This window comes from Nematostella vectensis, chromosome 5 (genome assembly GCF_932526225.1).
Source record: "Nematostella vectensis chromosome 5, jaNemVect1.1, whole genome shotgun sequence".
In the NCBI taxonomy this organism is placed as follows: domain Eukaryota; kingdom Metazoa; phylum Cnidaria; class Anthozoa; order Actiniaria; family Edwardsiidae; genus Nematostella; species Nematostella vectensis.
In genome coordinates, this window is record NC_064038.1 from 4,454,747 (window position 1) to 4,482,474 (window position 27,728).

Here is a 27,728-nt window from a genome sequence, read left to right on the forward strand (position 1 = left end):
TCAATAGACGTGCTATTTGTGGACAAAACTATAAAGCATAAGCTAGATCACCCTGGTTTGTTATTATTCTATAAGTCAGATTTTTTTAGCCATACCCGACAGGCCCGTTTTTTATTTTATTTTTAGACGCACGGATTAGCCAATCAGATGACAGGGCGGAAAAATTGACTTTGTCTCAAGGGATCCAAAATGGCAGCCGAGAAGGGGGAAAACGACGCTTGCTTTTCGAACTCTTCCCACATCGTCATTTCAAATTATTTGCTAACTCCACTCAGCCTTTTTTTATATTAGAACGTCTAATTTTCAGTTGAGGCTGAGCAGATTAGAAATGTAATACCAATTGAAGTATCAAACGAATTGACACAAATCAATAATAGCGATAATTTTGTTATTATTGAACGGAATTTGATTGTGCATTTGAGAACGCATCACACTAAAATAAAAAAAATTGGCTAATCCGAGCCTCGACATGTTCTAACATGTGAGGGCCGTAGTAGGGTGGGGCACTGGGGGCACGTGTTCCCCCCTTGGCTGTGCCCCCCACGTTTTCTTAATGTTTCTGTATCTTCCCACCCCCCCCCCTCTTTTCCCCCTGCTAGGGCTATACATGTTCTTTGTGAAATCTAAGGCTGGAAGTTCTCATAAAAAGAGTGTATAGGCTTTGTAAACAGCTAAAGGCAGCATGTTTCAAGTACTGACACAGCAGTCGGCACTCTAATTCCAAGAAATAACTTGCATATCAAATCTCGAATGCTAGTCGATGTCTCGATTGCTAATCCAAAATGTCGACACTACACTCTCTATTTATTTTAAGGCGTAAGCAGTTATGGCTTCCATTGGCATCCAGGCATAGTTTGAAACTATCCAACTGGAAATAGAAATTATTCAGACGCTACTCCATTAACTCTGCCCATGGTACTCCAGAAACAAGATATGGAAACAAAATCAGAAAGCGAAAGTAGTCATAGCCTGCGATGCATCCGGAAATAATCCTCACATTATACCGTACCGGTAAATACAGAAAGTGGCTTTGCTCCGTTTATCCGTTAGTTTGGATTGTGCGCCATGATTGCTGAAATTCTTGCATTCGCAGCATTTCTTTTTGAAAATTGCACTAGTGTTATCATAGCTCAGACTCGTCTTTTCCGAGAAGACGAGGAACAGGGATTAATACCGCAAGATGAACAACAGTACGATGATTTCTTAAGTTTCGATCCAAACGACTATGTTTTTCGAGAGTTTGATCACCCAGAAGGGGAAGAAGAAGACCCTAAATCATGGCGGAAGGTGCGTCCTGCCTTCAAATCGTCGTTGTGGACATCTTTTAAGACAGTGTTTGCCACACAGATTCTCGCTGGTACGGGGTTAGGTCTGTTAGCAATTTTTATTACATTCTTAGACTTCAACTTCGCCGATCTTTGCTACGAGAAGACTTCAGAATGGAACACAATGCCCTTGAAAATCCAGAGAATTCGAGTAACTGCTCAATCGGTTGAAGGTTTCGTGATAGAGTTGTGGTACTTCCTCGTTCTTACCACAGCATTTCCTGGGTCCCTTCTGAAGAAGTTAAACCTGCTAGTGTTGAACTTGCTTGTGGCTTTTATAGACGTAACGTACAGGCTTTATCTTCAATTGTATGGGATCTACAAGCGCCCATGGATGTCTCTCCCACTGAACGGAATGTCTGTTTCTATGGTGGTCCTCAGTGCATGGATTCTAGGAAGACATTTTAGTCCATCAAGCATAAAACGAGCTATGAAGTATGCATTTATTCTCTCTACGCAGTTTATATTGGGGATGCATGTATGTTATTTGCTTAATTACAAAGTCTTTCCTTGGTATAATGAGCAAAGTGAAAGGGTAAGGTTCCTGATTGCTGGGGTATGTCCAATAGTTACTGCCATTCCCAAGGTTGTATCACGTCTTGGCGCACAGAAGTTAAACAGGGTTGTCCACCCAGGGACCGCTAACGTTTTTGTTGGGGTGTTGTATGGTGCCTCTGCTATTGTTTTCCGTATCATGCAAGCCGAGCTGTCAAGCATTGATCTTTTCATAGCTCTGGGTATAGGCCATGCTTTCATCGATATGCTTGAGCGTTTGACAATAACAATGCGAGACTATTTATGGGAGCGTTTTTGCCGCCTTTTCTGTCGCCAGAGAAGACCGCTATCCAAGTACAGTACACCAAGAAGCCGCCGTTTCATGGCTGATGTCAGTATTCAGATCTTAATACAAGAGTCAACAAGTTTGATAGGTGCACTTGGCTTTATTCATTTGTTTCATTTTATGTACAGCAACAATAAGCCACCATTCACCGACAACAGTGTACTGATCAACTTTGCTATTCGTTGTATAATAGGGCTATGTATTGATGTAGTTTTCAACACCATCTCGGTGGTGATTCAAACTAGGCTAATGAATATTGCTGTAAATAGAGTTTGGAGAAAGAAATGGCGATATCATCTTGTGGTAAATCTAATTATAACATCTTTAACGATGATCTATTTCACAGAATACCTACTCGATGTTGTGAGAAAAAAGTATGATTTTAATAATCCTGAAGAAATACGATTTTTTTGGAATTGCACAGATCTATTGTAGCGCCCTAAACAAGTGTAAAACTTTAACCTATGCTACTTCATAACTTTTAAAAGATCATTAGTTTTCAGAGTTCTCATCCCAAATGTATCAATAATATATGTTACATGGGTGATAAACAATTGTTCCAGGAAAATACTATCAGACTGATAATAAAACCAAGAAGATAGAATTGCTTTTCCGTGTCTCATGCAAGATTGTAGCTCTTTTAGAAAACCTGGTTTTAGATCTGCAAAAAAATCTATGTAAATGAAGATGTACATTTTATTAGTGGACTGCTGGAATTGCTACAGAGTACAATTAATTCTACATAGGGTCTAGGGCCATTGTGCAAAACATAATGCACAGATTATTTAATTCTCATAAGATAATTAATAGTTCTCAGCCTTAAAAATGAATAACAATATACTGTAACTACTGGGGGGGGGGGTGAATAGGGGTAGGAAAATCTGCCGATCCACTACATTTTTGGGGCAAATCCGTGGATCCGCATAATTTTTTTTAGCTCCGCATGGTTTGACAGATAAACAATAGCATCGATTGAAATTTATTTAAAATCCGACCATCGAAGCAGTCAAAATCCGAAATCCGCGCCCAAATTGTGAAGAGATCCGTGATCTGCCATACTTCCAAAATCAGCCAATCCGCTAAAATAATAATCAAAATTCTTAATCTGTGAGCATTTCGGGGCCGAATCTGCTGATCCGTGAACCTATTCATCGCCCCCTACTGAAATATATATCTTTAGTACAACAGAGTTAGACATGTTGTTTTGCATGTAATTTAGAAACAATTACAGAAGCAGTACAGTTTTGCTACTAACACAAATTTAAGGTAGCTTTTCTATCTGTAAGGTAATATTCTTATTAAAAAAAGTCAAATTTTAGTGATAATACATAAATTGTTTAATCACCAATAAAATTTACAGATATTAGCTTTAACATTTTGTACTTATTTGTTTCCTAATTTATAACAATAAAGTGCAATACAAAGCCACTGATAGAATGGATTGGAATGTTATGGAATAAATTTCACCCCAATAAGGCACTCCTGTCTTTATAAATTCCCTGTACAAAAATCATTGTTCTTGGTAGAAGTATAGCACCACTCATATGTTTTATTCAGGTCCTCCTCGCTGTAAAAGACAAAGACAATAATCTTTTAACGTCATTATGATTATGACAGAAAAAATGATTTAGTAGTTGAAGCATGTGAGCCAAATCATAATTCCCAATTATCAATTGTGCAAAATGGCATCTGCGCCTGACCCAGCACCATATTCATGCTGAGTCCACTCTTGTAGTTGTCTATTACTTCCTTGTTTAGGCGACTTAGAGGCCATTTGAGTGCTGCTTTATAAAATTTAGAATTCCCCCTACAGAGCAGTGCTAAAAAAGCCCCAAATATTCTCTAAATCACCTAAACCTGGAAATTATAACTACAAGTACTACATCAAGTAACAAATCCTTATGTTCTCTCTATCAATGGTCTATCAATGAGCCACTGGTTCAAATTACTCATTGACAGAGCTTGGGCTACCAGTGCATAGGGTCATCCTTTTTGGAGTCAAGCTATCACCAAAACCAGCCCAGTTCTATCTATGCAAATGCTGTAGAGAAAAACATATAAAGCAATCCATATGGCTTATAATCAATATAACCCATAGCTGTCAACTCTTCTTCATTAGGCGGGAGTCTCAAGATTTTGAATCTTTTCTCAAGCCTGATTTTTTTTTTTAAATATCCATACATTTACTGTATTCTCCCGCATTGGCTATCTTGGTACTTCTGTTACATTAACTGACATCTTTCCTAAAGCGAGGTTGACAGCTATAACCCTCCCCAAACCTAGAGAAGTTATCTGGTGGACAGGACTTATCCAGGCTTTTATCAATCAGCCCCAGGTGATTACGACAATAAAATAACCTACTTCTATGTATTCCATCTCTTCTCGACTCATGGGCTGCCGACGGAATCTCGCTGGTAAAGTACTAATGGATTCTACTTCCTCGATTGTATTTTGTACAGGCACAAAGACCATGTTAGCGACCGTTGGTCTTGGAAAACCTTTAAAGCTAGATGATGATGCTGTCATGGCCGATATCGTGGCAGACAGCTCTGGTTCTTGTCGAGTAGATGGCTGGGCTAAACGTCCGGGAAAGGAAAACATCACATTGGTGATAATAATCATGGATGCAGACGATTATTCAAGTATAGAAACCGATAGCAACGAACAATTTTGATGTGCTAGCGAAAGCTCTCACCCTTTTTTCCGACTTGTATGCGCGCTGGGAACTTTATACGCGGTATATGTTTTCGGACAATTTGCCGGGCCGCAGACGCCATTTTAAAAAGGCTGTGAAATCAAGCATTCTGGGTAAATAAAACGATTTTTTTTACCGACTACTTATCGACTGGTCCTCTTGAAAAAAATAAATGGTGGGCAATAAACGCTCACATATTGTTTCACTTTTTGTATCATCTTTATAACTCTTTTTATTGCATGTTTGTATTTGTCTGTATTCAGAGCCGCTGGAAAGTTTGACTTTTCGTAAATTCTCAAAAATTCACGACTTAAAATCGACTAAGTTTGAATATCCCGAAGGTCGGACGGAGATTTTCAAGATGGCGGAAGGTCGTTCTTCGAAGGTTTGTGAAGGAGATTCGTGGATTCCAGCGACGCAACGACCAGATGGGACCTGGCGAAAGGCAAGGAGAGTAAAGGATGGGTACATTCCACAAGACGAAGTTGAAAAATACGAAAGCAAAGGGAAACAATGGGTCAATTCGATACCAAACCAGCCACCAGGAATGGCTGTCGAACCAGTAAAAGTCTCCAAAAATCAGAAAAAGAACGAGAGAAAGAAACAAAAAAGAAAAGAAGAGAAGGCAGGCGGTGGAAGTTGTTTAAGAGAAGTAACCACGAAACTAGAGAACGTAACGTTGAATGCTAGTAATAATACTACGCCCCAGTCTTACACGAGCAACCCCGATGAAGTGAAGGAGAAAAAGTTGAAAAACCTTAAAAAGAAACTAAGGCAGATTGAAGATTTGCAAAGAAAAATAGACTCTGGAGAGATTGTGAGCCCCGAGGCCACACAGCTTGAAAAACTGTCTAGAAGAGCTGAGGTAGAAAGGGAAATTGAGGAGCTGGAACTGGGCTTGTGACCAAGAGGTGTAGATTGGGCGTTAGTATGGATAAACCAAATATTGCATGAAATAGAAGACGGATATTGAGACAGCAAATAAAAAGGGTGATTTGGATCTATTATACCAAAATACTAATGGTTGCTGTCAGTGGGAGGGTGAGAGGGGCATGTTACCCCATGTAGTGCCGCTTCTACAGGAAAGTGTCTTCATTCAGGAAAAGGAGTGTTTTTTATCAGCATTAGTATTTATTCTAAGCCTTGATCAAACAGAGATTAGAGTTGACAAGAGTTGATGAGATTTCCAAATCTCATGACCATTTGGCCATGCACTCACACAATCCCATCGACTGTCATTCAATTTGAACATGTTCAAATTTGACATCAGAGTTGTTACATGAATAAAACTTGACAGGAGTATTTCGATCAAAGCTTTTCACAAAATGTGAAGCACAATGTAATTCTAGATTTGGTGACGAATCCTGAACTAATTATAGTTACACATTCCAAAACTCATTTCAACTCTAATCCAATCTCAAAAACCGTTTTATTTCTGTGTGAGAGCTAGAAAGAGTACAACTCTCATGGAAACATTATGTTTGTTAACGTTTTGAAAACTTTTGGCAAATCAACCACAACTTAGGATTTGGAGAGTAGATAGAAATTTCTGTGTTAAAACACATCTCATTGCAAAAATTTCGTGCCTGCGACCAGCATGTGTAACAGACTGGGATAAGTTATAGCTGACTTATTTACTGCTGATCAACAGTAGAAACTTTAATTTGTGCCATATTTACACTCGCCAGCCAGCAGGCAAGCTCTTAGGGACAGCCCTGAATGTATGGCAGCTTCTTTAATAATGACACAATGGAAATAAAGCCATTTAATATATTAGCTTGTTTTAACCAGTATGAATTATCCATATATACATATCAAATCATTCTATAACAGTTCCCCTTAAATTAATTCATCTGTATATTTTATGAGGCTGAACACATGATGTGTCTAGTGGAGAAATTAAATCTTTCATGAAATGCAAGTTGATTGTAATGTAATGTGAATTTTTTTTATTGCTATTGTTGTTCTTTAATGGCCCTCAAAAGCTTCAATGTCAAAATATTGATTACCTAATGTTCTCCTATTACTAAATCCTCTGAGACCCAGGAATTTTCTTGACTTAAAATGTTTCACTTACAAAAGAAAATACTTTTTTGTTTGAAGAAAAATCCCCGGGCTTCTGTGAATAACATTTTCAACATAGCTACCCTCAAGAAAAAAATAGACATCTTTTTTTTCTATATAATTTTGATTTGATGATATGCTCTATAGATGTGATTATGACATTTCACTCTGCAAGCTAACCTACCTGGCTCAGCCCAAAATAAAACTACTTCCACAAACTGTAATGTTATATAAACATATCATGACACATCCAGGCCCAGCTCAATATCCTCTAGACAGAAAATTTTAAGAAATGCATGGGAGCATAAACCCACAGTATGTTTCACATATTGGTCGCTTTCCCCTATCCCCCATCACTCCTTCAGAACAGAGTCCATACCCCCCCACCCTTGCTACAATTATGGCACATCAGCTTTATGGCATCTCCCTTGCATCCAATTTTCTTATCTACCTATTGTTAGCTTTTACTGTTTGGGTGGGTAATCTGTCCAGGCACACCAGCTTCATGGCATATTATTTAATTCCCTTGCATCCAACCTGATACTAGTCTACCTATTGTTAGCTTTTACTGTTGGAGGTGGGTAGGGTGTCCAGACAGAGAGGAGGGGGTAGGCTCTGGTAGGAAAGTTGCTGGACCGTGTTATCACTGCTCTGGTATTTAAGTCCACCTTCTTCTGTCATTTGCCTGAAGAAACAACAAGCAATCATGATCCTGAACCTTTGGCATGATGTGTGTGCAGGGAAAGTGTAACAATAAAGCACAGGGGAAGGGATGCACAAGGGAATACCATCTGTTTCCAACATTGAACCAGTAAAACCATGCACAATGAAAATATTTTTGTGATAGTGAAAAGCAGCCTTTCATATATGAAATTTCATTCATAATTTATTGGAAGTTAAAAATTACACACATTTTTTATGTTGATTGTATTGTTTGTTGCCCTGGAAATATCTTTAATATATAGCAGTGAATACTTTGCTTATTTAAAATTAGTCTAACACTTAAAAAAATATCTAAACTAAAAATCCTCACCTCCCCCCCCCAACAACAAAAAAACAATCCCCCTGCTGCCACCCCATAGTACATCTGTTAAGTTACCTTGTGAATTCATCATGGTTGTCTTCTAGCTCCTCAACCTTGTGTGTTTCCATGTCAACCCTAGGCTCTTCATCTTCATTATCACTATCACATCTTGGCTTGGACTCTCGCCTAGAGCTCGGGTTATTTCTAAAACAAGCAGTAAGCATTTTATATTATAAGAAACGGTCTGGATACACACCTGGCTACACATTAGACAATCCATGAAAAAAAAACCATTGAATATCTAAATAGGGGTAGCGATGGGTAATTCCGAGACTTGCCGAGACGACAAAACCCGCGTTTCATAATCCGAGCCGGAGACTTTTCTCAAATTCCTGAATCCAAGCCCGAGCTTTTCCTAGCTTGTTTTAGGATGTGATAGAAAAAACGAGGCTCCGAGACCCCTAAAATTTTGAAAAAAAATCAGAACTGGCGAAATTTTTAAGAGACTTTCCTCATTTTAAGGACCCAAGGCTACCCCTCAAAATACACCCAATTGAATCACTGTTGCTTGACACGCCCACATGTCGGTTGGTCAATAGAAAATTCATTTCAAGCACTATTGGCGCTGTTTGTAAAGGCTATATTTAGAATAATGGGGTCACTATTCAACACATATCGTCCAAACTATCACAACCATGCATCTTCTAAAACTTACTTATCAAAGAATCCTTGGATCCCTGTCCGGGCATAGGTGAACACATCTTGAATAGACGAGAACAGTGCGGATTTCCTGAAATGTCATCATAACCATCACTGAGCTAAACTTCGGAAAACCATGTCAAATAATTTTGTTCTATTGTATTAATGCCTCGTTCTTTAGATTTCGGAGTGTGAAGCTCTTTTGTGGGACTACTGTGGCAGTGTATTCTGAAGTTGCTCCATATTTTACAATTTCTATGAACACCACTGGCATTGTATTTGAGCGGGGTTTGTTTTTCCATAAAGATCATTATTATAAAAAGATTGTTATAGTCATTTTAAAGACATATTGATGTGCACGGTATATCCAGCCAGTTATATTTTTTTGTTTACTCTGAGCGTTTGTACCATGAGCTCCCCGAGCTCGGGAGACTGGGTGACCACTCCTCACGTCATCGACGGAAAATAAATTATTGTATTGTATTGTTATTGTACCTTCAAGCTGGGTTGGGGGGTTCGTCCGAACCCCTCGAACCCCCCGCCCCCCCGGCTACGGTCTGATCTCAGTTGAAACCCTTTACAACCCTAACCTAAGGTTTTCACTTCAGTTTAGTCCAGTTTATTTGTTTGACAATAATAATACATATAATGCCTTGTATTTCCGAGAATGTCATGTTAAAGAATGATTGGCCGTATATTCTAAACAGGGGCGGCAGAGTGGTCCCATAGTGGGGGTGCGAAAGTTGGGGGGAGGGTTGGGTAGTGGTTTCAGGGGGAAGGGGTGGTTGCTGGTTTCTAATTTCTAATGCTATTTATAAAAACTCGGGGGATAACCTAGGTTTTTATGCACGGGATAAACTGTTCAACAAATTTCTTGTCGGTTGCTTATGTACCGCTTGAAACCCGTTGGTTTTAAAAATGTTCATATATAAATCCGTTCAGAAAAGTGGGGGCGCGCTGCTCCCCCCCCACTTTCAAAAGTGGAGGGCTGGCGCCCCCTGCCCCTCCCCTTCCGCCGCCCCTGTTACAAACCTTTCTGTTTTCGAGGCCTTGTCGTTGCCATTCAGCCTTTGTGTCTCGTGTATTTCTTCAGTTGCGTCAGAATCCACACTGTCCATTTGACTGGACAGTAGCTTGCGTTCCTCAGACTTTTTGGCCTGTAAAAGTTGAATGAAATCAATATTTTGCTATGTGATGATATGGTATGGAAAAATGTCTATTATAGGCTTTAGCATATACTTCATATAAAATAAACGAAAAAACGAAGTCACCTATTACATATATATTCCAATTTTTTCTTGGGAAAGTAAAATTCCCTTACGCTCACCAGAATATTTGTACTTTCTGTGGTATAAAACGAACCTTTGTGACCAAATCTGTTCAAATCCGATTGGCGAGAATAATTAGTAAGGTTTTATAGTTGCTAGGAACGAGAGTTTTACCTGGGACCCTGCAAAAACACTAAATTTTCCTTTACTCTCCCGCATTAGGCGGAAGTCTCAAGATTTTGGACCTCTTCCCCCGAGTGGAGCACCAAATCTCGCTTTTTAGTATTCCGAAAATTCATCTATATATTAAATGCTTTGCCTATTTTCTATAAGTAATAAAAATAATAATTCTCTAAGTGTAGGATGCCATATTTTTTTAACTTGCACGAAGGCGGCCTTCGAGAAAAAAAAAGCCTTGACGTTTTCTGGGATTGGCAGGTATGACTAGAGCATTATTTAGCCACGCTGATTGCCTTTTATCGTGTTAATCAGATATTATTCTCGGATCCTTATTGGCCTATTTCCTAAAGGTAGTCACAGTAGCACGCGTCGTACTATACACCTCCAAGTAAATACAGTTCTAGATACCTTTTCATTTCCAGTCACAGGCACAAAAAAACTGGAAATAACGGTACACCTTTGCTGTACTTGATTGAGTCAATATAATTGGCACATAAATTGACGCGGATAATGAGTCCGTAAGTAGTGTAGAATGTGTGTTCGAGGCCCATAGATTGTGGAGCAATTTATGCGTAATAACACATTTTACGTGATTTTCCGAAAAGAACAAAAAGAAAACAACTCTAGGGACTTTGTATTCATGAAGGTATATACAACACTTTACCTTAGATTGTGCAATAGATATAAAGTGAGAAGAAATTAGCAAAGCAATTACCAAATCGGCGAATTTAGCCAACCCATAGCCGACAGCTCCATTAGTTAAACCGATTTCTATCGTCTGTGTGATAAAACACTACCGTATGGAACCATTTACAAGAAAATTTATCCGCATTACGAAGAAAGAATTGAATACAGCACTCTCTTGGGCGCCTGTCAACTTTCGATATCATGTGAATTCCCTGGGTTTAGTTAAAAATAGTACTAAAATGTTTTTTTATCTTAAGGTCTACACTAATTCATTCGAATGTGTCACCAAAAACTACGTCATGCACAACGAGACTTTGTACACTGTAAAACTTGTGATAAGCATACGGATTTACGACAAAGTTTTTCAAGAATAGGTTTTTCAAGATACGACGACAAAAAAACGATCAAGAACAAAAAGACCAGGTGCTTTCATTAATTTGAACACTTAGGCGCTAAATGAATTACTAATAATTAAATAATTTTTGACACAAATGAATAATAAATGACGGAAATATTGAGAATTAACATTGCAATAACACTGAAAAGTTTTTCTTTTATGAACGTTATTTTCACATTCTCTCGAACGGAAGTAACGTCAGCCAAACATGTCTGTTTATCGGGTTATTTAGCAAAACATCATAGAAGATCAGGCTAAATACTACCAAAAAATAATCCTTACCTAAATAGTTTCATGCTTCTTTTCTCGTTCATCCATTCCAGAGCAAAATATACTAAACTCGTTGGAAAAGTTCAGAACAGGTTAAACTCCAACAATTTGAGGACGGAAAATAACCAGAAACCGCTTTGGTGTAGTAGAACCTATACAAAAGCCCAAGAATCTGTATAGCACTTTCCATTGTATCGAATTGTATATATGGGATTAAATAGGATAGTGGATAACAAAGAGAAATGAGACGCGTCGAAGTTAGAAGAAAACATGGCTTAAAGAAAATCTTTGAAACATAATGATAAGCAATCGTTTTGCGTTAAACGCATCAGGAAATCTCCAAGGAAATTAAAAACTTTCGAACTTACGTTTGCTCCGTTCGCCAAGTAGAACCAGCAAACCATACATTGCATAATGACAATTTTCTCTCAAGGAGCGATGTAGAAGAAGATGTCTTCATAACACGATATTTGTCAGTGTTTTTTATTAAATGCTTACAAACCGCAAATCTCGACGAGCAGTGTGCGCAGGTTCCGCAGCTGGTTCAAAACCCCATTATCACTCGGCAGTGTGGAATTAATTCTCCCGCCTTTTCATTAGGCGGTGAAAAACGTGAATTAGGTATATTATTTTCTACAGCTCCTAGCTCTGCGGCTAAAGTGTATCTTCCAAGATGCATTCTAACGCTACATACTAAGAACATGTTACATGCTAAAAAATACGGAAAAAAAGGATGAAACATTTTGAATTATCTGTAGAAATGTGTATGAAATAATGGGATTTTTCGGACTTTGACTATTATTTCAAAAGCAACGAGATCGAAGATAGCAAAAATGTGTGGTTGCGAGGCTTAATTTCTCCCATAGGTGAGAGAGGAAATCTGGAATGGGGTTGACCATTGAATTGAATGTCTAGTAAAAAGTAAAAGAATATAGACAACAAATAACGTGTTGCTACAAGACAGTGCTGCGAAATCCTGTCCTCGCATTAAGGTCTAAAAGAAAGACTTGATGAGGTATTTATAGAAGAGTTGACCACTCATTTGCTCTATAATAGTCTATGCAGACAAGTGTTTCAAGAGTTTTGCAACTCTCGTACGTGAAAGGACGGACTTAGACAAATTTGTCCAGTATCTTGGTTTATATGCAGGGCCATTAACGGGTGATGGCAAATGCAAAGAAAATTTAAACATTCGCACAATTTCTATATAAAATTTTATGGGAAGTGGTTAGCAATAATATATTGTTTGATCTAGACAAAATAACGTTATTCAAAATGTTTTCATATTCTAGTCTCATTGCTTAAGCATTTAGTGTTCCATTAAGCATGTTTAATGACGAGACGACGAACAAATCATAACCTTTAACGATTTCTTACTGCAACATGACATGAAAAATGTCTATTCAATTACAGTGGTAAATAAATTCACTTAAATAACTAGAAATGTGCCACTTGTCTTTAATTTTCGAAACTTGCTTTCGACATTATCATAAATAACGTTTTTGTGGCAATAATTTTCCGACTGGGCATTTGGGAAAAAAATAGTAACTTTCTTGGGATATATTGCTACTATCTCTTAACAAAATATATCTAAAATTTCATTGAGATGATCATGAGGTAGATATGTGAGATATTTTTAAAAGCGAAGAAAATCGTATTAAATTCTGTAAGGTATTAATGCCGAGAATGAGAGAGTGCTCTTTTTGCCAAAGTGTATTGTATTAGGAAGGGTGTCGCAATTAAGCGATGTAGGTCTGCCTTCACCCGACTCAAAACCAAAAGAAACGTTCTATTTACGAGGTAAGGAGAAGGACCAAGAAGTTCTCACCATTATGTAGGCTCGCCGTGTTCTGAAGAATCTTTTTACGCCCTTAGCAATGCCGGATATGCGAGACAACGCATAACTCCTCAATCAATTTTCATTAAGACAGACGATGATCCAAAAATGTAGGCACATAGGATTTCACCGAATTCGATTAGCAATTCCGCAATACACGGAACATAAAATTTAAACAACAAATCTTCATGCAAATAAATTAAAAATACTAATTGAGATATGCAAATTTGCGACACGAATCCGAGACATCGGAGTCAATATTTGGCTGGTTGGAACATCGATAGACTATCTAATGACGTCAGCATCGAAAAGGACGAATCACAATGCGCATTCTGCGAAAGCCAATGGCAGTACTTTAGCAGTTGAGCAAACGTGATACGATCTTAAACATAATGGCGTCAATCCTCTATTAGCACATTTCAATTCAGATTAAAGAGCCTGTTATAGGGGAAAAGGAATTTTCCAATGTAATAGCTGCAACGGGGGATATGTCTTTCTAATCAGACTCAGCAAACAGTTGGAGGTCAAAAGCATCAGTAGCTTTCAAGAAAACTATATATTCAAAAACAACATTTCAAGTTTGAGATAATAATCATTAGAACTGACCATCTCGAAAATATATTATTAAATTACTGCTATAGAATTAAATCAAAAAGAAAACTTTAAAAACTTTTGAAACGGAAAAATAAATACCTCAAACCACGTACGATTTCTTGGAGTTGAAGTCATTGATAACATAGATAATAATACTGCTAAGTTTACATTTGGCTAAATACTTCAGAAAAAATAGAACTCGCATTTTCTTCTTATTTCATAAATGATCGTGTAGGCCGTACTAAAAATAGGAATTTTCCGCGAACGATCGTATATCTGCACACATAAATCCCATAATAAATTTGATGAATTATCTTAATTGCTAGAATTGACAAGATCGTGATTTTATGATTAGCTTTAGGGTTGTTTTGGTTTGAAATGCTTTTTTTAAATGTCATACTTTGGTTGTTTTGATAGATTTCCCATAACGCTGGCTAAAACTAGGCAACAATTCAATCACAAATACTATATCTAGAATTCATCACCGATTTAGACACATTTTTTAGACAAAAAATATTTTGAGGCAAAAAAATTCTGAGTTATTGCAGATCCATGCCCGTAAGACAAATGATTCATCGAATATTTGCCTAGTTTGGCTGTTGCCTGAGAAATATTTGATAACAAAGGAAACAGGTATGATTCGAGCAGAAGAATAAAGAAAATAAAAAATAGAATAGTTAATAAATGTTAAAAAAAAAATGATTGAAATACAAAAGTAAAGGAGAAACACGGGGACGAACTGAGGCGAGCGCATGGAGACGAGGCTTTCGGATGGCTCACACAAGGTCCATAAAAGATAACATATTTTACAGTTTAAAAAACGCGGTGTTTTTGTTGTTTACCCGAGAGCCACGATTCAATTAAACAAAATATGGCTGTTTTTAAAATGTTAACAGGCTCTGACCTTCCAAGGCCTCGCTTTCACGCACAAACCCCACAGGATTCCCAGGAAAACGACCGGCACTTTCACTTGTGTTGCGTGCGCTATTACGGGCAGCTGTAATGAGATGGTCCATTACCCTGTTTCTACTGAGTGATAACTTACGAGTACTGTCAATTTCAAGGTCAACAAAGTAAACAAGAGCAAATAGTCAACTATTGTTTCCCAGGGGGCTATAATAATCTCAAAGTACTAAGGTTCACACAACCACTTTTGGTCTGAATTCTTTTCGGGTCCAGGCAACTCGTGCCTGTGCCTGGAATAACCTTCGAGAATCAGTGCAGAAGGCGGATACGAAACCATCAAGTGCAAAATAAAGAGCCTGGTATCTTAATTTAGATGGTATTCGTAATTGTCTTTATAGTGTAATGTTCGTAGATACGAGCGCCTTAATGTTACTCGAATGGAAATCAAAGGGCTCTGTGAGACAAATCGTGAATGCAAATTTGTTTTTCAGGTTACTTTCTTGTGTGCATAAAACATATACAGGATGAATTTTGAACAAAGGATTAACACATCCAAGATGCTGGAAGTAGATTCTAATGTCCTTTCTTTTCGATGTGATGTAACACCAAGAACAGTTTGATTATTTATTATTATCATAAAAAGTAAAAAAAAAGAAAAAGAAAAAAAAATTAGATGTCACAAGTAGGGATCGAACCTCCGGTCTCTGATGCCTTAGACAAGCGCAGAACCACTATACCACCGAGGCATTGCCGAAGTAACCTTTGATTAAAATTAGTTTTTACCCTAATGGGTATCTCACCGTTCGACCTGCTTTTGCTAGCATGTCAAATTTCGCCCTTTTCTCCCCGGAAACAGAAGTTAAATACCCGACATAATTAATTAAGCTACAGTCATTTTAACGATGTCAACATTCTAGAAATTCGCAAAATCGTTATTGATCGTTTCTTGATGGATAAGCGAGTTTGAACGAGTTTTGTTTGATATTTAGCACTTATAAAAAATAATTATGGAAAAAACAACTTATGAAAGTCCATACTATTTTTCTTAACCTGCAAACAGAGGCTTTCTTTTATTACCCTGCAAAGAAAGGCCCTGCTAACAGAGGCTTTTCCCTTGTGTTTCTCTGACTTTAAAAGTCGCAGCTTTGGCTATCCGCTTTTTTAGCACAAAATCACTCTTTCAGCACAAATTCCAAAAATATACGAGGAAAACCCAGAGATGCGAATCTTCAAGTACTAGAAGAAGGAGAATTAAAAGCTTTGCTAGCATTTTACTTGTTTTGTAAACTAACAACTTGAATTGGACTGAACCGTAGAAGATCGATTGACGTCAGTGACGAAGGCGCATGCGCACGCTTAACCCACATCGAAGACTTTTCTGTAAAAACTAGCTTATATATACTCTACGGCTATAACACGTAATGACCATAGCGGTCACACGTCGATGACAAGGCTCTCTTATAGTACTAATGCTGTGTTTACACTTTGAGCGTCAACCTAGGTTCAGTTTGTGGTTAACTGAACCCCGGTTAGGAGAAATGCGTTTACACTTGAAAACTTAACCTCGGTTGATCAGCGCCGGTGTTATCAATTTGAATTCTGAGGTCAAATTGCTGCTGCGATTATTGAGATTTTTCTGGCCGTTCTTGTTATTCTGTGGTGGCTTCCGCTTACAAGATTCGCTATAATTCAAGATGATCTTTTTGGGATCACGTTGCCTGATGTTTGTCGTTTTTGTTTTTATTGTTTGCGCTAGTACCTTGACTTGGAAACTAGTTTTTTGTAAAAGATTGTGTAAAATGTCCAGTAAAATGCGCGGATCTCAAAAACATGTGGTGATCTCACGACTATTAAGTAAAAACTTTTTGAGAAATGACTGACATCGGAATGCGATAGCTGACAAGAACTGTCAACAGATTTGCCTGTAACCTCGGTTGAGTTCGCTCAACCATGCCTCCTGGAATGGTTGAGCTCAACCGAACCTAAGTGGCTATTTGGAGCGTGTTCACACACACCATAAATCTAACCTTGGTTTCGTAGTTACTCAACCTAGGTTGGACGCTCAAGTGTAAACACAGCATAAGCTTTAACCGGAAGTTGGTCATCGGAAGTTTACAGGAAGTTCTAAAAACTGCTGTGTTGCGAAAGCACAGAAAGACCACAAAAAGCTTACGGATGATCGATCCAACTATCTGACGATCGAGTGACACAGAAGTCCCTCCAATAACTCGTAAATGCTTAAAGCATTCACGAGTTAAAAACCCGAATGGACATATGGTCTATGATGCGTGTATGTTTCTAGTTCTCTCACAAAAGCTAGACACGAGTCTCTTGTGAGTCGTTAGTGATTTGTTTCCACTTCGTCGTGGCTTCCAATTGCTCCAACTTCATCGACTCATTTAATGGACGACTTAATTTATCTGGTTTCCCAACATCCCGACCTTCATCTAGATACGCCTGCACAACTTTCTCAACGCGTGAGGACAAGGCAAAATCGTGCAAGTCCTTCGCGGAACTTCCTTGGCTGATAAACATCGCTAGTTTCGGGATGATTCCAGTAATCAATGAGAAGGTGGCAGTTATTGCTGAATTTAGACCAGCTTTCCGCGAGAACAGCATGACAGATGAGAATGTTACACATAGAAATAACAATATTCCAGCGAGTTTCAGAACCATTTTTCCATAAGCCTCGTTGCGTGGGAGAATCTCGTCGCAAACATTTTGAAAGAGTTTTATTGGAATTCTAGGAACACCTTTCTCGTTCAGAGTATAGATGAAGTCTTTATTTCCATCTTTTTCTTTGCTGTGATCAAACGTTAATTTTAAAAGTTGTTGATATTTCGCGGTCACTGAACAGAAACAGTGCCAGACATAAAACGCAAAAGTGAATATAAATAATAAAACATGCGAATAGTACTCAGCGCTCAAAACCAACCCCATCAGAGTGTAAGCGATAAACTTTGTTAGAAGTACCAAAGAGATACAAATGATCTCAGACAAGCCCGCAACTCCCAAACCGAACGCCACACAGCAGATAATAAGGCAAATAATGCCAATGATGTGCAGAAGACGCCTTTGACGCTGCCGTGACGTGTAATACGCTATCCAGTTCACGATAAGGCAGAAGTGGAAGAATGAAAGAGTTGTTGCCTCACCAAGAGGGGACACGTGTAGGATATAACCGATAAGGAATACACAGAACAGGATAGGAGACAAGAAAACGTTAAGAATAGCCAAAGGCAAAAAGGCAAAAGCCTTCAACCAGGATCCCTGACGGAAAGCCAGCCCTGAAGCAAGTACTGGAATCTTGGTTATGGCAATCGTGAGGTTAAACGGGATACGCCAATTTTTCTTTCGTCGCTTTTCCTTTTCCATAAGAGTGTTCAGGTAGCAAGCGCGACTGCGGTATTTGTGATTATCCGCGGGGATCTGGAAAGTGCTAATATGTGGAAGAAAAGACACGATCACAGATAACACAATCCAGCCGGCCGAGTCCCGAAGTCCTTGAGGGTATCGTTGGTTTGTCTTCCATTTCTCACTAACATCGTGGCTAGTAAACATCGCTGGCATGTTATACTCCTTGACGTACCACAGGATAAATAAGTGGAGCCCAAAAAGCGACGGAAACACCAATAGCGTTATAAACAACTTTCTCGCAACGTCTGCCCAGTATCGACCGGTGGGGTACACCCCTTGTATGGTGTAAACTATTCCCTGATACAAAACATTCATTTGGGTATTTGGATTCAGCATTTCTGGGTCTGCTTCTTCGGGTAAGATATTAACAATTGCAGGGAAATATAAAATTGCGATTCCTGAGGCGATAGTCATGGAAATCAAGAGAACAAACATCCATTCCTCTCGGACGACTGGGATGTCACATTTGATGAGTTTTTCAGAGTTCGGTTCCCACTTACAGCATCGGTACGTGAGTGAGTTATCATAATATACAGAGTAGCACATCGCACCTTTTCTGTCCGTGACGTTGCGAAGAAAGTTCTTGGCTAAATTTGCGGTTAGGCAGTCATCAGTTGAGTTATTCAAGCAGTATTGGAGTTCATAGGGAACTGTGGCATTTCTCATGTGGTGAACGACTCGTGACAGGGTTGTCATGGAGTAGACATTATAGCCCAAGTCTAAGGATAAGAACGGTTCTCCCTCGTTTTCCACCCACACGAAATTATGAGGGTCTAAATTGTCGTCATCTGCTGAATGTTTGGAGCTGAAATTCTGTCCCTTTATTTGCACGAAGAGTATGTAGAATCTAGCCTTTTCTCTAAAATGCCACTGGAACTCATTCTTCGCAGATTCCCCGAAGCCAGCGTCGCAGTCCAAATTACATTTCTCAATGAGAGGTCTTTCTGGTTTCTCGCCACGTAAGTCTGGTAGGACATTTCCAACGTAGAGATAAAAAGCCAAACTGAACACAAATATCATAAGAGCAAACTGCGACACATAGTTGAAGAGAATCTTCCAACGATCCATTTTATGCAGACATAAGGCGGATTGTCAGGATTTAATAACAGAAATAACCTGTGTTTGGAGGTAGTTGATCCGATGTCCTTCGAAACGTGCACTTGCCAAATTAAATAAAAAAAAAACGAGTAGTTCTGTTATGAACAAATCCCTAGTAAAATACCCTATAAAGAGCATTCGTGGATTTTAAAATCTGCTCCATTGTTTACCACCTGTTAAAACGGACAGCTTAACACAAACAAAGACGCACTTGGTCTTGCTCAGCCGCGACTAATGACAACAGTATTTTTTTAAATTTAACACAGAGGTCAAACGAGCTATCCTCTCTTATATATTGTGTGAAATGTGTATCTTGTTAGTGCATCTCACAAAATTTTCAAAGTATAAATTACACCTGTTTATCTATTGTGTTAAACGTTTATCTAATTAGGACAACTTATAAAGTTTTCAAGTAAAAACTAAACCGCATGTCTTATTGTATCTCATTATTGCATCTTACAAAATTTTAATATATTTTACACCTGTTGCAAAACTCAATAATATTCAATAATCAAAAGACTAGTGTTTTTACTTTCGTATATCTAAAAAAAAAACTCATACACTTATTTTTAAATTTAGAAATGATCTTCTGGGAATTAGGTGAAATAGGGGAGACTTCGATAAACGCATTGTGGTGCCTTTGCTTGTATTGCTTTTTTTGTTCATCACCGTTTTATATTCTAAGCTTACACACAATTTAATATGGCAGCTTTCTTAGCTTATATGAACTGCTGTCAGCTTCGTGCTTTTCATTTTTCATAATAAATAATTTTCTGTTTCCAAATTCCACAAAGGTTGTTAAATTTTTCTAAGGTGGTTAACAAGACTACAAGACATGGCTGTCACAAAGATTTTGATGTGTCATTAAAAGAGATTTTGAAAAATATTATTGTTTATAGGTAGGAATGTTTTTCTTTCGAAAATTCTCAGGCCCGAAACTCACTCTGTTTATTCTTTCATCATCATCTCAAGACTTCTCATTCGATCTCATACTCTCCTTTTAAGTTAAATTTTCAGGCCTAGGTCAAATTTAGAAAATAACCACTTGAGCACTTGGAATATAGGAAGTTTATTCAAAGATTGGAAAACGTTAGCTCTATTCAAAAAGAAAAACCCGAGAATTCTTTTTGAAACAAGTTCCTGGCACCAGCTGGAAATAAAGGAAAAGTGAACTTGCAAACATATGACAACGTTTAAGATTGTAGTTGTATTCTCAAAATTTCCTAGCATAAAAAAGGAGAGGCTTTTTTTTGGCTGGGACAATCTTGGCAAAAAGTTAAATACCTTTAAATTTATAGGCATTAAAAAAGTAGTGGTAAATGGCAGGGGGATACACCTATAAAAACGGACAGTGGTAATCATCAGCAAAATCCATTTTAACACTAAGGGATTTCTAGCGACTTTTTATAGTGGTGTCATCTCTTCAAGTCCTGTTGTTATAAGATAGGTTAATCCATCCAAAATCAGAAGAATTGTTAAACACCAGCTAAGGGATAGCAGTTGATATAATTTTATACCCTGCAAGATAGGATGACCCCGTCTACTTTTATAGAGAGTCCCCCTTTTCCTGGGAATTAATGGCTAAATATACACGTGCAGTTTTCAATTTTCTTTTCAAGTGTTAACTGACCTTTAGGGCTTGGTGTTGCGCTGTTATAAAGTCCAGCTCATCTTGTAAAACTTGGCTCATCCCCATCATCTTTCTATTGTATTCTTCCAGCTTTAGAAACAAATATATTTAAAGGCCCCATGCAGTCATGAGGGGAAGTGCTATCATAGTAAGGGCATAGCGTAGCGGGGGGGGGGGGGGTAGGGGGGGGCAAGGGTGTTGCTAGAGAAGGGGATGCTGTCAAGAGAGAGCAAAGGGGAGGGGGTCTGTTTAGGAAGCCAAATACAGTTAGTTTATGACACCTTTACCACCTGAAAATACCTACCTCATATGGATTGCAGAACACCAAACCATCCTCAGAAATATAAAACCCATTTTTCCTTAGAACGGCAAACTTGCTGTACATTGGGTCGGCAATGTCAATATCTGACTCCTCACTGTCTGATGCGTCTGATGCCAGTGGACTTATGCAGGGTGATGAATTACATGCCTTTTTGATAGCAACATTATTATTTTCTATTGTTTTGAGTGGTAATAGATCAATATATTTTTTCCAAGAAGCTGTTCTGTGGTTGATATATTTTTTTCGTATGGACGAATATTTAAGGAGCTCGCACAAATATGAACAACTCATTTTAAAGTTTTCATTTTTAATCCCACTATTCCAGTATGATTGAGTGTTTTTTGTTGAGTTATCATTGTCACATTCTGAGCATTTAGTGCAATCAGAGATAAAAAAAGAAATATCTTTGAAAATTAAAGGTTCTTCAAAAGGATCTCCATTTTCATTGCATTGTTTTTCATCACTTGGATGCAATTTCCAGATAATTTGTTCAATAGATTGCAGATCCCATTCTGGTTTGAGTCTGTTTGAATCCTCATATTGCTCAAAAGATGACCACTCTGTTTTGTCCTGGTAATAAAATAAGAATTGGTTTGTTATCCAGATTAAAAACAATTGTATCATCCTTTTTCTATCCCTGTATATTACCAAGTGTGTCTTCTGCCCCAATAGGGGTAACAAGCTACATGATGGGGGGGAGGGGTGTATCATTTCTTAGCTGAAGGAACAATGAAGAATGAAGAAAGAACACCGAGACATAAGAGACGACTCTATTCTTTATCTCAAAAAGCAACAACAACTACAAGACTACGAAACTCGTACCAGCGTGTCTGCGCATGTGGTGTGTGACGTCACCGGAAGTTGTATAAAAATCCGGATATCGTTACAACAGAGCAACAGAGCAGAAAATCTGGAACCCAAAAGATATCTGATCCCTGCAACAATATCCCCCCTCCTCCTTTAATTCCCCCCCCCCCCCCCCTCCCGGCTCCCTCCCTCAAAACTCAAGGCACGTTCACAAGTGTAACTTTGAAAGCATTGTCAACAAAATTAAGAGCTACTTTGAAATTTTTCAACCAGTTAAAATCCACGCAAGATGCTTTTGAATTAAATATGAGATCAATTTTATTAGCCAATATTCTACTAATTGACACGCACAAAAGATGGTTTTGAATTTAAATTCAAGTATGCGTTTCGTTTTATAAGTAAGTAAGTAAATAAAGTAATCAAATCATGCTGTTGGCATGAAAACTAAAGTTACCACCAAAAATGTAGTGTTCATTTACTTTTAAACTGCTGCTGCATTTTCCCTCTGCCCCGGCCAATCGAACATTTGATCAAGTCCTACACATTCGTAGAAAGGATCAAGGAATACTAGCGTGTCGCTCCAATATAAACAACCTAAGCAGTGAACAATATATTCGGGATCTAACTGTCGATGTCATGTCAAAGCACAGAAGAACCCAAATTTTTATATTTTAAAGAAAAATCGAACGCATATCTCTTAAATTAAAAACCATCTTAATTAAACCTCTTACTTTATGTTCAGTCTCATCTTCTTCAGTATTCATTTAATCCCAACTTCTTAGATTTATCGAGCATCGCGAGGAATAAACCATGAAATGTGTCAAACCGTGACACATCAAAACAAGCATAACCCTATCGTCCCCGATTATCTTCCGAGCGAGTATCGATCGATAAAGCGGTGCGGTCAGCGGTGTAATGGAAGTGCATTGTGGGATACCTTCCTTGCCGGGCGCCATCTTGAACCAAGTGGTTGTGTAGTTTCTTTTGAAGTTTGAATTTATTGTATTTGTCACAATGTACTCCCTAGCGCTAAGGCGACTAGCTACACCATTAGCTGTTCGATCTACGTCTGCCCTGGGTAAGTAATGAAATTTGTAGAGTTACAAATTTAACCAAGGTTTTGAAATGTCGTTTAGTGCAACGGCGTGCAGAGTTGCACGTCCGGCGATTAGGAAATTATGTCTCGCTAGGTTTTACATATGGTTATTTTTTTGTTAAATATGTGAAATAAAACTAGATAATGAGTTATTCTGATGCATGTCTGGTTAATTTTTCTACTATCGCTAGCTAATGATGTAATACTGTTCAATGTTTTGTGTGATATGCTTAATATGTCTTCTATCATAGTCTATAAATTTGTCTTTGGACAACATTCGCATAACTGATCTGATGTTAACTGATGTTAAATAAGGGTGAATTTTCAGAATACTGGTTCATGATCGCTCACAATGGAGCTTCAAACGTCATTTTCTGTAGAATGAACCATTTATAAAAAGACATTGAATGGTAGCCTATAATTTACCTTATTCTTAATTTAAAAAAGTGGTGTGACTTACAAATAAATTCTGTCGAATTTTTTTAATTTTTTTTTTATTTGCTTTGTCACACACAAACGGCTTGTGTAAATTTAGTTATCTATAGCTATTCCATCTAGGCCTTTATGTGCGAGATGGCCCATTTGAACCCCTAGTTCTGTGCAGTACATCGTATTCCATCATCTTATAAGGCATGCACTGATGTTGGGTGCAGTATGTAGTATTCCATAATCTCATAAGAAGCACACTGCTGTTTCAGGTGTGACAGTTCGCAACATGAGCAGTAACAAACCTGTGGAGTCAGAGGAGGCTTTCGATGCACGCTGGGAAGCATACTTTAGCAGGTTTATAATGTTTTTTTTTCTTTCTGGCCTATATGCTTACTTTAATTTAACCCATTGCTTACCGAAACAGAATGTTTTCTTCGCTAGTGTGCTAAGCGACATACCGTAAAGTACTGTAGTTGCTCTAATAACACTGAGGTGTTAATTCAATTTTTCATATCCTACTGTAGGTGTGGTGCTTTTATGAGATACATTATTTAATATCTGATAAAAAGTGTTTTTTATAGAGTACATGTCCTCCTATAACTATAACAAAGCAGGCTTTTCAATGATTAATGCTGTGACATGCAGTACTGTCATATTTGGTTACTTCCCTTTTGTCATATAATTCCCCTCAGCATTGGAATCTATAAAGTGAGACATGTTTAAGCGAGGTTCCTATTCATATTTTTACTTTAAGACGAGCTGGTTATTTAGGGGAGGTGCTTATTTTAGTACTAAAAGTGCTAAAAATTCTATTGAACAAGCATCCCAGAATCAGGATCCCAGAATATTTAGCAATAAATATAGTCTTTGTCACTCATTTTAATTTTGTTATAATGAGAGATTGTGTTAATTTAAATGGAGGCAAAGTTTGACATTAATCTTCTGTTAACCTCAATTACCCCTTCACCCTTAGACCTGATATCGATGCATGGGAGCTCAGAAGGGGTCTTAATGAGCTCTATGGCCATGACCTGGTTCCTGAACCCAAGATCATCAATGCCATGTTCCATGCATGCCGCCGGCTCAACGACTATGGTACTACCGTCCGTATACTAGAGGCTGTCAAGGACAAGGCTGCCGGCAACAAGGAAATCTACCCATATATCTTGCAACAATGCAAGCCAGTCATGGAGGAGCTGGGGATCCTCACACCGGAAGAACTAGGCTTGGCTAAGTAGACACAATTGCTATAGATAAGGTGGGTGCATGTTATGGCTAACTAGATTCTACTGATATAGTTAAGTGGGTTTTTGCTTTTTAGCTAAGTAGACACAATTGCTATAGATAAGGTGGGTGCATGTTATGGCTAACTAGATTCTACTGATATAGTTAAGTGGGTTTTTGCTTTTTAGCTAAGTAGACACAATTGCTATAGATAAGGTGGGTGCATGTTATGGCTAACTAGATTCTACTGATATAGTTAAGTGGGTTTTTGCTTTTTAGCTAAGCAGACACAATTGCTATAGATAAGGTGGGTGCATGTTATGGCTAACTAGATTCTACTGATATAGATAAGTGGGTTTTTGCTATTTAGCAAAGTAGACTACACTGCTATAGATAAGGTGGGTGCATGTTATGGCTAACTAGATTCTACTGATATAGATAAGTGGGTTTTTGCTATTTAGCAAAGTAGACTACACTGCTATAGATAAGGTGGGTGCATGTTATGGCTAACTAGATTCTACTGATATAGATAAGTGGGTTTTTGCTATTTAGCAAAGTAGACTAAACTGCTATAGATAAGGTGGGTGGGTGTTATGGCTAACTAGATTCTACTGATATAGATAAGTGGGTTTTTTTTTGCTATTTAGCAAAGTAGACTACACTGCTATAGATAAGGTGGGTGCATGTTATGGCTAACTAGATTCTACTGATATAGATAAATGGGTTTCTGCTATTTAGCTAAGTAGACTACACTGCTATAGATAAGGTGGGTGCATGTTATGGCTAACTAGATTCTACTGATATAGATAAGTGGGTTTCTGCTATTTAGCTAAGTAGACTACACTGCTATAGATAAGGTGGGTGCATGTTATGGCTCACTAGATTCTACTGATATAGATAAGGTGGGTGCATGTTATGGCTAACTAGTTCTACTGATATAGATAAGTGGGTTTTTGCTATTTAGCAAAATAGACTACACTGCTATAGATAAGGTGGGTGCATGTTATGGCTAACTAGATTCTACTGATATAGATAAGTGGGTTTTTGCTATTTAGCAAAGTAGACTAAACTGCTATAGATAAGGTGGGTGGGTGTTATGGCTAACTAGATTTTACTGATATAGATAAGTGGTTTTTTTTGCTATTTAGCAAAGTAGACTACACTGCTATAGATAAGGTGGGTGCATGTTATGGCTAACTAGATTCTACTGATATAGATAAATGGGTTTCTGCTATTTAGCAAAGTAGACTACACTGCTATAGATAAGGTGGGTGCATGTTATGGCTAACTAGATTCTACTGATATAGATAAGTGGGTTTCTGCTATTTAGCTAAGTAGACTACACTGCTATAGATAAGGTGGGTGCATGTTATGGCTCACTAGATTCTACTGATATAGATAAGGTGGGTGCATGTTATGGCTAACTAGTTCTACTGATATAGATAAGTGGTTTTTTTGCTATTTAGCAAAGTAGACTACACTGCTATAGATAAGGTGGGTGCATGTTATGGCTAACTAGATTCTACTGATATAGATAAGTGGGTTTCTGCTATTTAGCAAAGTAGACTACACTGCTATAGATAAGGTGGGTGCATGTTATGGCTAACTAGTTCTACTGATATAGTTAAGTGGGTTTTTGCTTTTTAGCAAAGTAGACTAAACTGCTATAGATAAGGTGGGTGGGTGTTATGGCTCACTAGATTCTACTGATATAGTTAAGTGGGTTTTTGCTATTTAGCAAAGTAGACTAAACTTCTATGAGCGAGTAGGTGTGTATCACTGCTTATTACTGTTTAATGCACTACTCTAAATAGCTGGTCTCCTTAAAGCCACATTGTCACCAGTTTACTTCCGGTCGATTACGCAGCAATCTCCGATGATTTTTAACTGAAAATGCGAAAAATATTTCAAAATATTGAAAGCAGTGTGTCTGTTGGAAGTTTCTTTGAGGATGTGATTGATAATTTAGAGCGGATGGCCTATTAAATTTATTGGATTCTAATAGATTCTTTTGTCTTTTAACGGTTGAGGTTTCCTTCGGACCTCCGGAAGTAAACTGGTGACAATGCGGCTTTAAGCCCAGTGCAAACTACGCCATCACCTTCCAGCATTGCTGGCAAATATTCTCTTGACTGACTATAGGACAAAGGAAGTGTCAAAATGGGAAATGGACTTTCTGACATTTCCTTTGTCTTCTTTGTCTTGTGGTCAGTCGTGCAAGAATTCGCCAGCACTGCTGGCACAGTTTGCACTGGGCTCTAGAGGGGTTTACTATCCTTGATAGCAAGGTGCCTTTATCAAGCTGTTCTCCTTAGAGGGGGTTTAATGAGTTCTATTATTCATTTGTTCTCGTATTAACGTGTTTTTGCATTTTCTTCAGGTGTTCTGGCAGCTGTTTGGCAAGTTGCATTTAATGTGTGAATACGATGCCTAACATGTAAACCTAATGATAATATTATGTTACGAGCATTATGACTCAAACTATACTTGTATAATTTTACTGTAAAGAAATAAAATCAAGAGGTTGTTATCTGTCTGCATCTGATACATATATACTCAGCCAAGGGGTAGTATGTGTTACTGTAAATGATATAATAAATGCCTGGGACATCTATTAAATTTCGGTGGTCCGGGGGGGGGGGGGGGGGGGGGGTTCAAGTAGAAAATGTAGATCATTTCCTACTACGCTGCCCTTTGTATAAAAGGGAAGCGGGAAGAATTGACTAAAACCATAGAAGAGATAGAAAATGTAAAATTAACTAGAATGTCGGATGAAAGTGTTTTTCATTTTCTTATTAATTATTCTGGTAGTAACGTCACAGTGCAAAGAAAAATCGCTAAGTTTTTTATTTATTTATTTTTTTTATTTATTAGGCTTCTACCACTAAACACATATTGAAATAGCGGTAAGGTTGACA

At 38.0% G+C, this 27,728-nt stretch overlaps 5 protein-coding genes and 1 long non-coding RNA gene across 8 annotated transcripts; 4 read left to right on the forward strand and 2 right to left on the reverse strand.

Moving 5' to 3' along the window:
• Positions 1-582: 582 nt before the first annotated feature.
• LOC116610154 lies at positions 583-3,594 on the forward strand. The gene has a single exon (XM_032370872.2). The coding sequence runs from the start codon at positions 1,066-1,068 to the stop codon at positions 2,599-2,601; it is 1,536 nt and encodes a 511-aa protein (XP_032226763.1). The 5' UTR covers positions 583-1,065; the 3' UTR covers positions 2,602-3,594.
• On the reverse strand, positions 3,480-4,993 carry LOC116610155 (alpha-ketoglutarate dehydrogenase component 4). The gene is made up of 3 exons (XM_032370877.2): positions 4,862-4,993; positions 4,528-4,742; positions 3,480-3,733 (listed from the first exon to the last, which is right to left on the reverse strand). The coding sequence occupies exons 1-3, from the start codon at positions 4,941-4,943 to the stop codon at positions 3,716-3,718; spliced, it is 315 nt and encodes a 104-aa protein (XP_032226768.1). The 5' UTR covers positions 4,944-4,993; the 3' UTR covers positions 3,480-3,715.
• On the forward strand, positions 4,993-6,637 carry LOC5502590 (partner of Y14 and mago). Its single transcript, XM_032370876.1, has one exon. The coding sequence runs from the start codon at positions 5,223-5,225 to the stop codon at positions 5,763-5,765; it is 543 nt and encodes a 180-aa protein (XP_032226767.1). The 5' UTR covers positions 4,993-5,222; the 3' UTR covers positions 5,766-6,637.
• Positions 6,612-22,943, reverse strand: LOC5502591. Of its 2 annotated transcripts, XM_032370875.2 has the most exons (7): positions 22,793-22,943; positions 21,237-21,824; positions 20,933-21,022; positions 9,681-9,805; positions 8,665-8,739; positions 8,025-8,153; positions 6,612-7,610 (listed from the first exon to the last, which is right to left on the reverse strand). In XM_032370875.2, exons 1-7 carry the CDS (start codon positions 22,823-22,825, stop codon positions 7,484-7,486), a joined length of 1,167 nt encoding a protein of 388 aa, XP_032226766.1. In that variant the 5' UTR covers positions 22,826-22,943; the 3' UTR covers positions 6,612-7,483. The 2 variants fall into 2 exon arrangements, 1 of the variants encoding a protein (XP_032226766.1); XR_007308060.1 differs by lacking the exons at positions 6,612-7,610; positions 8,025-8,153; positions 20,933-21,022; positions 21,237-21,824; positions 22,793-22,943 and adding an exon at positions 13,279-19,272.
• Positions 18,574-19,394, forward strand: LOC125563033. The gene is made up of 2 exons (XR_007308062.1): positions 18,574-18,711; positions 19,095-19,394. It is a non-coding gene; the product is annotated as an uncharacterized LOC125563033 (long non-coding RNA).
• A 36-nt stretch (positions 22,944-22,979) lies between the features above and the next one.
• Positions 22,980-27,340, forward strand: LOC5502594 (cytochrome c oxidase subunit 5A, mitochondrial). 2 transcript variants are annotated; one of them, XR_007308061.1, is made up of 5 exons: positions 22,980-23,139; positions 23,856-23,940; positions 24,560-24,844; positions 26,345-26,395; positions 27,191-27,340. XR_007308061.1 is itself a non-coding variant. In XM_001623710.2 (4 exons), exons 1-3 carry the CDS (start codon positions 23,076-23,078, stop codon positions 24,822-24,824), a joined length of 414 nt encoding a protein of 137 aa, XP_001623760.2. In that variant the 5' UTR covers positions 22,980-23,075; the 3' UTR covers positions 24,825-24,844; positions 27,191-27,340. The 2 variants fall into 2 exon arrangements, 1 of the variants encoding a protein (XP_001623760.2); XM_001623710.2 differs by lacking the exon at positions 26,345-26,395.
• The last annotated feature ends 388 nt before the right edge of the window (positions 27,341-27,728 follow it).